The 12,117-nt window shown below is 39.5% G+C and overlaps 1 protein-coding gene across 2 annotated transcripts in view; it reads right to left on the bottom strand.

The window, feature by feature from the left end:
* The window catches only part of EGFR (epidermal growth factor receptor), a 222,599-nt gene that overhangs the window by 16,462 nt on the left and 194,020 nt on the right, over window positions 1–12,117 (bottom strand). For both annotated transcript variants that reach the window (XM_073332807.2, XM_078851692.1), the window contains exons 19-20: window positions 11,488–11,586; window positions 5,253–5,438 (exon numbers count right to left, since the gene is read on the bottom strand). In XM_073332807.2, coding sequence (XP_073188908.1) covers window positions 5,253–5,438; window positions 11,488–11,586 — 285 coding nt within the window. The remainder of the gene's footprint in view (window positions 1–5,252; window positions 5,439–11,487; window positions 11,587–12,117) is intronic.

Raw genomic sequence — 12,117 nt, 5'->3', positions numbered from 1 at the left:
CTTCTTACAATTCAATCAAAAACAAGTTATACCACTAAGCAGTTGATTCTCTGCCTCATTGTGGCAGACACTGTTTTGTAACTGGTAATACTCAGGCATACAGAGATGATGGAAAACAAACTAAACAAAAAAACCCCTATATTTTCATGGCTGAGTTCAATGACAGCTTTTTTTCAGGTTCCCCTTGAAACAGTTTCAGTAACCCCTGTGCTTAGATAACTCTTGACATACTATGTATGCTCTTTTTATATAATTTTGGGAAGAATAGGACATCTTTCTCCATGTTGATTGTACAGCTCTTTCAGGCAGATAAAAGGGTTAATTGGGCTGGTTTACTTTTGTTATGCCATGAACCTAACATCTATTTCTGACCATGGAGTTTCCCACCCCCCCACCCCTTTGTGTGTGAACTGCATTAAAAGAGAGAAACATTCAGGTTGTTAGGCTTCTTTCAAGATCCTTTTTAGGAACTACAATCATTCCCTGTTGTTCTGGTTTTTGTTTGAACAGCTAATACAGACAGCACTTTCAGGCTACACACACAGCATGAAAAGGATCATACTAATATGATGACAAAGCACCTGGGGAGTCATTCACTCCCCAGCTCCCACTCCCATTCTTGCTCTACCATTAAGCTGGACCACCCTCAAATCTTACGTGAAGCTTCTAAGCAAAACTTCCTCAATGTACTAAGGGCGGTTAATGTTGCCAAAATAAACCACCCCAGCAAACTGGCATAATGCCACTATGTAAGTTAATGTAATTGAATAAATTTCAATTTTAATGAACTGAGCATTTGAAACAAAAAGTCTTGAGCTATCAATAAAAAAAAAGCCTACATTGGAAAAATCATTTGATCTAGTCAGGAAGAAGAGAATTATCCTGCTAAATCAGTTTTGGTAAAGAGGTTCAAAACAGCTGAGAGGCAAGGAATCAGTCTTAAATTAATTTACTTAAGACCCTGATCCTTCAAATACTTATGCACAGAAGGCAATGGGCTGCTCATACAAACACATTCTTAACTTTGTGCCGGATCAGGATTTACAGAGTTTATTATAAACCAGGGGACTATAATACACTCTCAGGGCCACTCAACAACTTTTCTTCATACAGAATCATAAAAATGTGGGGCAGGAAGGGACCTTGAGAGGTCATCTAGTCCAGCCCCCTACACTGAGGCAGGGCCAAGTAAACCTAGACCATCCTTGAGAAGCTGTTTGTCTAACCCTGTTCTTAAAAACATCCAATGATGGGGATTCCACAACCTAGTTAGTGCAGTGCTTAACTATTCTTATAGTTAGAAGGTTTTCCTTAATATCTAACCTACATCTCCCTTGCTTCAGATTAAACCCATTACTTCTTGTCCTGCCTTCAGTGCACATGAAGAACAACTGATGATCGAACTCTTTATAACAGTCCTTAATATATCTGAAGACTATCATCAGGTCCCCCCCATCAGTCTTTCTCCTCAAGACTAAACATGCCCAGATTTTTTTTTTTTTAACCTTTTCTCATAGGTCATGTTTTCCAAACCTTTTATAATTTTTGTTGTTCTCCTCTGGACTCTTTCCAATTTATCCACATCTTTCCTAAAGTGCGGCATCCAGAACTGGACACAGTATTCAAGCTGAGGCCTCACCATGCCAAGTAGAGTCGGACAATTACCTCCTATATGACACTCCTATTAACACATCCCAGGAATGGTATTCATCTTTTTCACAGCTGCATCACATTGCTAACTAATATTCAATTTGTGAACCGCTGTAACCCCCTGATCCTTTTTCAGCATACCACCACCTACCCAGTTATTCCCCATTTTGTGTTTATTGAGTTTAAAAGGTGTCTTCAAAACCCTTTTATCTGAAAGCTAGTCATTCTGTACACTAATGAAATATATTAGCAGTAATGTATATTAAAAAATGATTTTAAAAGCACAGGAAGAGAAACAAAAATAAACCGTGAAAGGGTCCATAAGGGAGCTTGTTTCCTGCTTGTTAGTTAAGAGAGATGAATAGATTTGCTATGATTTACAGAAAAAACAACAGTGTGGGTTTTTAAAGAAGCAGATCATGTCCAAAAATTGGACAAGATTTGTGGATGTAGTAACGAAGAAAATGTTAATAGGAGAAATTAGCAGCATTATTTATGCGGATTTTAAGAAGAGCATTTAGTAAAGAACCACTCAAAAGACAATGGTAGATAGTCAGTTAGTAGCTGTGAAGATGGGAGTTGTTCTGAGTTGGAGGGTGAACTGGCATGAAAATCAAACAGAAGCTAACAATTATGAATGGTAACAGTTCAGATGCGCAGAAGAGTGTAACTAATGAGATGTCACAATTTTAGGACCAATTTTGTCCCCTGAGAAATTAATGATGGGGAAGATGGGAAATGTAGTCAGGAGATAAAATCTCCAAAAATAGCAAAATCAGGAAGGTGCTGTAATCAGTTTAAAATTAGACAGACTAGAAACAGGGGCGCTTTGCATGATACACTGAATAAAGTTTATTTACTGTATTGTGTGCAGTACACTACAAAACTCAGAAAGAAAAGGAGCTACGTAGTTTGTGGATTCATCTCTGAAGTCTTCAGTATGTTTATCAAAAGCAAACCATAGCAGGCGTACAAGGTCTCCAGGGATTAATAATAAGTGTGCCATGTGTGTTCAGGTTAATTTAAAAATAGGTATTACAGAAATGAATATAATGCAACCAGGGGGGTTACAGGGACCTGAGCATCTTAGAGATTGTTAGTCTCATTAAGAAAGATAATAAAAACTACATCTATCGTTCCCTCCCCTTAGCTCCCCCCCACCAACCTCTTCCTAATGACCCCTGTTGCAATGAGGTTTTTCATCCTCTTGCACCTTAAAATGGCGAAAGGGATTTTGCTCCAGCTTTCCAAAAAAGTCACCTTGGAACTGGCCCGAACATAGAAATAGTCAGTCCACAAGGGGGATGCTTCACATAGTGACTGAAAATGGGATGTTATAATAGGAACTATTCACCACCTTAACAATGGGCATATGTAGTAACTGCTGTAACACAAGGATTTAGAAAAAGAAGATGGAAAGGTTATGTGCTTCCCAAGCTTCCTATCTTTCTGCTCCCCTCTACCCCACTCTAGACATTCAACCACTATTTTCCTCCCAGGACAAATCCTTCTATAAAAAAAGGAAATGCTAACTTAGATTCCAACAAAATTACTCACAGCTAACTCAAGACAAGACCTGTTTTACCCCTCATTTTCTTCTTTTGCGTGAGCTACAGTAGCTTAGTTTTATTTACTTAGTTATTTAATCAGGTCTGTAAATCTGCATTACAAGAGACAGAATAATTTATGAAGATAACTCTACTTAAAGAACATCCCAGCACTGACTGTAAGATCATGACTTAGCATATGCCATCAATAAATGATAACATTGAGCCAATCACTGTTGTTGGCTAATGATTTTCCTTGTAAACAACATTACTTTAATTGCTAGTGATCCATTGCGTGCTCTGTGCAGTCCCAATTCATGCTTATACCACCCTGAAATATTTGAAACTCAAATATGAGTTGCTCTACTACGTACCGATTTTATATTAACTGTAACTGCAGCTATTTTCTCAACATTCTTTGGAATAACTGGGTTAACAATATACAAATGCACGATAAATGGGTATGTGAATATACAGTCGGTGCTGTAAATGACCCACTATGAAATATTAACACAGCAGATGCAAGCTTCTACTGGCTAGAGAGATATTACTCGTGCTGCTGGTATTCTCCTTTGTAAGCACAGGGAATCTCCAAGTAATTGTTTTTCCTTCTGCTAATTTGGGCAGCCCTTCCTGCTTTTATCCATAGACATCTCTCTTGTCCCTCCCGTGCTAATTACACTTTTCAAGGAGTACACCAAAGCTAGAGAGGCAGCATATTGACATCGTACACTTTAAATGAAAATGTCAGAGCACCAGGCTTTCAATCAAATTACAGAAATGTCAATAAAAGGAGTACTAGTGGCACCTTAGAGACTAACCAATTTATGTGAGCATAAGCTTTCGTGAGCTACAGCTCACTTCATCGGATGCATTCAGTGGAAAATAAATCCCCTCACTGTATTTTCCACTGAATGCATCCGATGAAGCTAGCTGTAGCTCATGAAAGCTTATGCTCAAATAAATTGGTTAGTCTCTAAGGTGCCACAAGTACTCCTTTTCTTTTTGCGAATACAGACTAACACGGCTGCTACTCGGAGAAATGTCAATGTAAACAAAGTTGAACAGGTTGTTCAAATGCGACACCTTGCAAATGGCTATGATCACTGAACATCAAAAAATTTTAAGCAACCTCATGCTTGTGAGAGGTGTAGGAAAGACCACGGACTGTGCAGGAAAAGGACCTCTGTTTATACAAAGAAAAGGGAGAGCATAGGTACGAGCCATGCAATATCTCCTACACTGCTCTGCCATGGTGGCACAGCCCTAATATGGAGGATTACTTCTAAGGACTAGAGAGTATCATTTAGTCTCCATTCTGCCTTTCCTCCTTTGTCTCTGTGCTGAATCTGACAACGTGTCAATTTGTGCCAGATGTGATAGTGATTTTGTTATATGGATATACATCCACTGAAACTGGGCTAAGTAGACCAACTTATTGCACACAAGCTACAGAAGAACCACCTAGTGGCACTGTCTTTCGGTCATAAACAACCAGCATCAGAATGCGCTGTTGTTTTAATAGCAAAAGGCTCTGCATTTGATCACTATTCCTGTGCCGTCAGCAAAATCAGGGCATTAATCCCCAACACAGAAGAGATTTTACCATCACATTTGCCCTTGTGACATAGCATGACAGAAATAGCGTTTTGGAATGGACCGTTTATGGATTATTGGCAGAGTAGCAGGGTATTGCATAGGACTGACAGTCAAAAACTGCCACGTTCTAATCCCTCCTGCTGCCACTGATTCACTGTATACCTTTGGGCAAGTCATTCAATCGCAATCTGTGCAAGTTTCATCTCTTGTCCAGTGGTGATAACCCTGCATTGTGCAGGAATGTTCTGAGGATCAGTTAATATTTGCACAGTGGTTTGAAAATCTAAAGCACTACACAAACAAAAAGTGTGGTTACCTTTAGTATCAAGTATAACAAGTCTTTCTATCCTTGGGTAAAATACAAAGACCTACCAGACAGCTAGATTACATACTTTCAGATCTCTTGGTTCTGGATATAATCAGAGTTTTGGATGGACTGTGCTGCCATTCATTTACCTTTGCAATCTGCACACACCAGTTGAGAAGGTACTGGGAGCCAATGTTGTCCTTGTGCTCTCGGATGTAGTCAAGGAGGCAGCCAAAAGGCATAAGCTGTGTGATAAGCTGGACAGTAGAAGTAAGGCAGATTCCCAGCAAGCGGCACACATGGGGATTGTCAACGCTAGCCATCACGTAAGCTTCCTGATCACAAAAAGAAAAGACATCCTGAAACAGTCCCTCATGTATGACAGAACTATTAGGATGCAAGAGGCAGTAGTAAAAAACAAAACAAAGAAACATCTGGCATTTTTCTGATTACTGAACCTTTTTGTAAAACGTTGGGTCTCTAATGCATATTTCCCATTGCACTGAGAGGTCCTGAATCTGAATGCTGAGACATCATTTAAAATGGCACCAGGGAACTCATTTTCCTGGTTCTTGTATACCAAGCAGTGAGTTCAGTGCAAACTTCCAGAGACAAAAACAGTACTTGATCATTTCAAATTTAATGCGAGCGGCTAGGTGCCTGGCATTTTTGAAGATCAGGAAACATATTTAGCAGCCTAAATGAGGATTTAGGAGCCTAATTTTAAGGCAACCATTTTTGAAAGTCTTGGCCCTGATTGGTAAAGCTTGTGTGTGTGTTATGGCAACATGAGCAATATATGAAGGTGTTTATAATGTATTTTTATACAGTTGGGAACCAGGATGAAATCAGCCTTCCATCAGCACAGCCTTGTAATGAGATTGAACTTTAGGGCCTGATTTTCGAAAATGTGTGAGCGATTGCTCACCTACCAGGTGCATTCATTAACACGACCATGCCAAAAATAAATATCTATCAAGGTTTTATGCATGCAGTAGCCAATTATAGCGTTCAATTATTAACTTCCAGTATAGGTTTCTCCCCCCTCTTCACTCCTGACTTTAGAGCATCTGTGGGCCTGTTTTTTAAACAGTGATTTCCATTTTTTGCAGGCTAGTTTTCACACCCAGTATGAACTGCGAGCATAAAGTTGTGCCCTCAAAAATGGAGGCCCTATGGAAAAATCAGGTTTAATGGTTCCCGATCATCTTTTTTCTTGTTTTCATTCCTGATCGACAGGATATTGCTTTTGGTTATTCTTTTTCTGACGCAAAGTTAATACAGAACTAAGTGGAAAATTTTCCACGCTAGTGAACTTTTAGGTCAGCATTTAAATCAGCATCTGGAATGACAGACACCAGCTAATCATCCCTTGACAGATAGCAGCCCAAAATAAGCAAGCAAGCAAAGTCAAGACACTTCTGTGGTGGAGGTAGAAAGAGTTCTGCTCTTTAGAAAGGTTTAAGAAATGCAGTATGATAGCAGTTTAATCATCATCTAACAGGCTTTTAACAGATGTCACCTAGTTGTGAGGCTGGCAGGGGGCTATTGTTAAAAGCACATTTAAGCAAAGACGTTAAAAAAATCTGAAATCCATGAGCAATATTTTCCTCTGCCACCGCACTGTTATTTCACATTGCCAGCCTAAGGATGATAAGTGTTACTGACACATGATATTTATTACATGATACTGAGGTGACAATGTTGAGAGGTCTGCTTTGAGGGATTTTGTTTGACATATAACCCACCCTCATGCTGCCCTTTACAAAGGGTTCCTGGACAGAAGGATCACAGAAGATTACTACAGAACTGGATAAAGAATGACCACCTTACTACAAAATGCTGAAACTAACCTATAGACTTCTAGATGGCTGCCAATTAAATTCTACCTGGTTTAAAAATTCTAGGAAAAGCATGTCATTCTCTACTAAATTATACAGGTTTTCAGATTAATTTATATAATACCTCTTGGTTCAATGCCTCACGCATTCTATAAGATGTTTCCACATGAATAGAGGCTCAATTATGTTCATCCCAATGGGCTTAAAAACCATGTAAACCCAGCAATAAAGAAAGTCTGTTTCTTGTACTGTTTCCTGTTTAGTCTCAGATCCATACTGAATTCATTTTAACTGAATGAAAAATCTGCAAACTCAGAGCTGTTCTCACTCCCCAGCTGCTTCACAGCCTACAAGGAGCAGACCAAGACTGGGAAATTGGGAATTGAATGTGTGGAGTGGGTGTATGGGCCACACGGAGTATGGCATTCTTCCAGGATTTGACACTGCCTATTAAATCTGATACTGCAAAGTAAAATAGGCCATAGCCTCTTTGAAGAACCATTGAACTTATAATGGAACCATTGTGCAGTTACAGGTCTCTTTAAATATTTTACTAAATTAAAGCAAGTCTTTGTTTCAATTATTTATCTTGGAAATCTCTGAGGTACGCTCTGACCCGCTCCAACTATGCTTGGTATTTCGTAACAAATCTCCTGAACTAGCCCTGCACTAATAAAGCCAATGGGAGTTGTGGCTGGAGAATAAACTGGATCATATGAACAAATGCTTTTTTACATGCTGAATACCTAGCCATTCTTCTTACGGAAAGTGGCTAATTAATTAGCCACCATCTCCAAGGGATCAGTGACCTTGGAGAGCTGTTCAGTAAAATCTTTTTGAAGTTCTGTTTATTTCTCTCTCTCTCTGCTTCCATCGCTTTGTATCTTTTCTTTTCTTGTGAAATGTGGAATGAATTCCATCAACTAAGTCATCTAAGAAGTAAACAGTGCTAAAAATGGCAAGAGCTGCTTGCTAAGAGGTCCTACTTCAATGGGAAAAAGAAAAAAAGATCATGTGGAGATATCTGAACTTTGTTTAAAAAACAGTACTTTGATATTTCAGAAGAGCACACATGCCACAATCTGTTACTGTCCTGTCATGGGAATAGCTTGATCTGCTGAATGCAGAAACTGTAATTTTGGCTTATTAATTAACCCTTCCTTCACTCTACATGAATTTAGTACAATTAGGTCCAAGTCAACTTTTGTCAAGTTTGTGTTATTTTCTCCATAATAGTTTCAATCAGCTTTTTAATGTCCTTTTAATTTCTGTTATTAAATAAGGCTAAAAATATTCCATGAGGGGGAATATCAGTGAGTTTTCCTTTTGCCATAGGTTTTCCTACAGCAGGGGGTGATAGTATGGTTGCATCCTTTGTTTGTGTCTGCCTGTCAGAGTGCAAATACATGGACGGTATTTGTGAATACATAGCCAGCTTTTAGTAAAGCAACTTAAATCAGCGGGCATTTTGTTGGACACATTGGTCCTGAAAGTAACCACCTTTTCTTTTGTATTTCAAAAGTAGATGTATAAAATGATGTGCCATATCTATACACTAAAATATATGTGAAATAGAAAGTTTTTCTAGGATGAAATGAGGATTCAAAAGTGCTTTATTGTAGGCCCATAGCTAAGGTTGCCCAATACCTCCCCATTGTGAGACCATGTTTTCAGTTGCTTATCATTTTGCCAAACTTTAACCATTTAGGCTGAAATTTTCCTGGCCGGGAGTCAGTCTCAGGCTGATTTTTTTTTGTTCTTGTTGTTGAAAGTTTCAGCTAAAATAGTTCAGTCACTTCTGAGACTAAGGGCTTTTACTATGTTATTAATCAATTAAGTTATCAACTTGCACTGAACTTATTTGCTGTGAGATATATAAACTAAATACTTCCCCGGTCTTTTGGGTAAAGTTGATTGCTAATTTGGCTCCTGAACCACTGAGGTTTGAGTATCACTGATGTAATTAAAGACGGTACCATAAACCAAGATCCAGGGATCCTCGAGCTGTTTGAGCCTAACTTGTGTTTATATATAAACACGTAACTTTTCTTGGATGAAATAAAGTGTGTGTGTATATATAGTTAGGCTCTAACAGCAAAGTTCAGATTTGCCTCCATACCAGATTGTTCCCTAAGCTAGAGGATCCCTGGATCTGGGTTTATGGTTCATCCGTTGTAAATATATGTATATTTTATCACTCACGGATTTTTACAGCATATATATACATATTTTTTTCTAAAATATATATGCCATGATCTCCAAGCAAGGGGCAGTACAGTGTTGTGCGGCCCTCGGAGCAGCCCTGGGAGGCAGACTGTGACTCAGAATCACACTCCATCCCCTGCTCAGTGCGGGAGGTACCCTGTACCAGATCTAAACCTTGTACAATGTACCTTCCCTTCCAGGCTGGCGTAGATAGCTCCTGGGGCTTTGGAGGGGGTCCAGACATAGACCAGCTCTACCTGTGAGTCACTGAGTGTGTCTGACCTGTCCAAGCACATTAGAAGTAGAATTCATATGAGTTTCCCCCCCCCACCCCCTTTCTAATTATGAGCTAGATCCAAGAAAGAAAATAAAATCCAACTGGTTTCTGTGGTACTTGGATTTGTCAAGAGGCCAGAGGATTTTTTACAGTTTCCGTGGCACATGAGCCAGCCAGACAGATTTTTTTAACATTTCATTTAGTCCCATGTAACTATGCATTTAACCCTATGATACTCTGAAATATCAGAGTTCAAAGAGTATTAGTGATAATTATTATTTTTATAGGTTTCAGAGTAACAGCCGTGTTAGTCTGTATTCGCAAAAAGAAAAGGAGTACTTGTGGCACCTTAGAGACTAACCAATTTATTTGAGCATGAGCTTTCGTGAGCTACAGCTCACTTCATCGGATGCATACTGTGGAAACTGCAGCAGACTTTATATATACACAGAGAATATGAAACAATACCTCCTCCCACCCCACTGTCCTGCTGGTAATAGCTTATCTAAAGTGATCATCAGGTGGGCCATTTCCAGCACAAATCCAGGTTTTCCCCCCACACAAATTCACTCTCCTGCTGGTGATAGCCCATCCAAAGTGACAACTCTTTACACAATGTGCATGATAATCAAGTTGGGCTATTTCCTGCACAAATCCTGTCACTTTGGATGGGCTATCACCAGCAGGAGAGTGAATTTGTGTGGGGGGAAAACCTGGATTTGTGCTGGAAATGGCCCACCTGATGATCACTTTAGATAAGCTATTACCAGCAGGACAGTGGGGTGGGAGGAGGTATTGTTTCATATTCTCTGTGTATATATAAAGTCTGCTGCAGTTTCCACAGTATGCATCCGATGAAGTGAGCTGTAGCTCACGAAAGCTCATGCTCAAATAAATTGGTTAGTCTCTAAGGTGCCACAAGTACTCCTTTTCTTATTATTTTTATAATTTGTATTACCATAGCACATAGGAGCCCCCGTCACATACCAGGACCCCATTGTGCTAGGTGCTGTACAAATACAGAACAAAGAGATGGTCTCTGCCTTAAGCTCACTGTTTAACATGCCCCTTAGCACCAAATCAAGGTACCTGTACACAGTGCTAGTGAATGACCTATGCACAAAGGGGTCCATGGGAGATAAAGGGAATGCAATGGTACCCACAGACCAACCCCACAGAGTGGCTGCAGGATAGAGGGTTTGGCTGGCCTGTTTAAGCATGCACCAGTTGTCAACAGATGTTGATCTTTTAATGATGACTGCAGTAACTCAAAACCACACTTTTCAGGGGATGCACAGAAGGCACAGAGTGGAATTATTAGCCTAAAATACGATCATCTTCATTCCATTTTAAAATATCATCAACTATTCTGCTGCTAGTAAAATAGCTTAACATTGCTTAGAGCTAGATCCTGTAATTTCTGTAAAGCCTTGAGGTGCTGGGAGAGCAATCGTAGAGATTGTGTCACACTATTATCTTTATCCAGTCTTACTTGAAACATCTCAAGTGATTGGGCTTCTACACTTTCTCTTGGCAGATTGTTCCATTGTCTAATAGATATCACTGTTAGAATGTTTTAATGGATAATCAATCAGTCTTAATTTGACGTTTTAAAATTTCATGCCTTTATTGCTTGTAAGGTAGGATTTTCAAAAAGCGCTCTGCTGTTGGTGTAACTCTGCCCCCATTAAAGTCAACGGTAAACACCCCACTGACTACAATGAGCGTTGATGGGTCTCCTATTGAGTTCAGTGGGAGCAGGGCCAGAGGGCTCTGCAACTTCTCACCATTTACCTACATGTATACACCCTTCAAGTATTTATATATAATTATCTTGGTCTTTTCTCCACCCCAGCTCACTATATCTGTCAATAGGAAACCCTGAATACGAAAAACCAGTCCTTCAAAGGCTAAAGATGCCTTGTGCACTTGATATAAATGCAAAGCAAACGTCATCAATGCTACAGGTATTTACGGGACACTCTCCCCCTCTCATTTTTCCTCCCATTAAGACTACCACCAGCAAAGATTTAATAGTACCAGACAAAGATGAAAACTCACATCAAGTATTTCCTTGTTGGCTTTTGGGGAGGTAGCCTCTCTCAATTCCTTAATAGCAACAGGAATTTTAACCTTCTCTCCTTCTGGAATCCAGAGACCCTATAAAATAAGAAGAAAGGTTACCTAGGTCCTTCGCCAATGATTCACTATCACTGAGGTAATTGCAAATGCATGTTTTTACATTTATGTATATGGTGTTTTCAGACCAGACTGAAACATTCTAAGCAATAATTAGTGGAGGCTAAGCAGGCCGCGAAGGAGGTATATAGCAGTCACTCTCTGGATAGTCTCTTGTTAATGGAGTGGCATCCATCTCAATCTCTTGGGCCTGATTTTCAAAAACATGCATGTGCAATTACCTTGAGTCATATGTGCAAAGAGCCCAGAAGATGCATAAATGGCAATATGTGTGCACCAATATCTAATTAGTACTAACAATCACGGCAGTTGTACATGCAAGTTGGACACAACTGGACATTACTAGTCTCTGCTGAACTCGTTTTTCACTATGTTGATTACTATGTCACTTCTAATTTATAGGCTGCTGAATGATGGGAATCAGGATTTTCTCACATGAAACTAAATTTCAGCCAGCCTGTTCCAAGGGTTATACAATAATCCAATCCTTAA

This window comes from Lepidochelys kempii, chromosome 2 (genome assembly GCF_965140285.1).
Source record: "Lepidochelys kempii isolate rLepKem1 chromosome 2, rLepKem1.hap1, whole genome shotgun sequence".
NCBI lineage: Eukaryota > Metazoa > Chordata > Testudines > Cheloniidae > Lepidochelys > Lepidochelys kempii.
The sequence above is the reverse complement of the archived record's forward strand: the minus strand, read 5'-3'. Positions and strand labels throughout refer to the sequence as shown.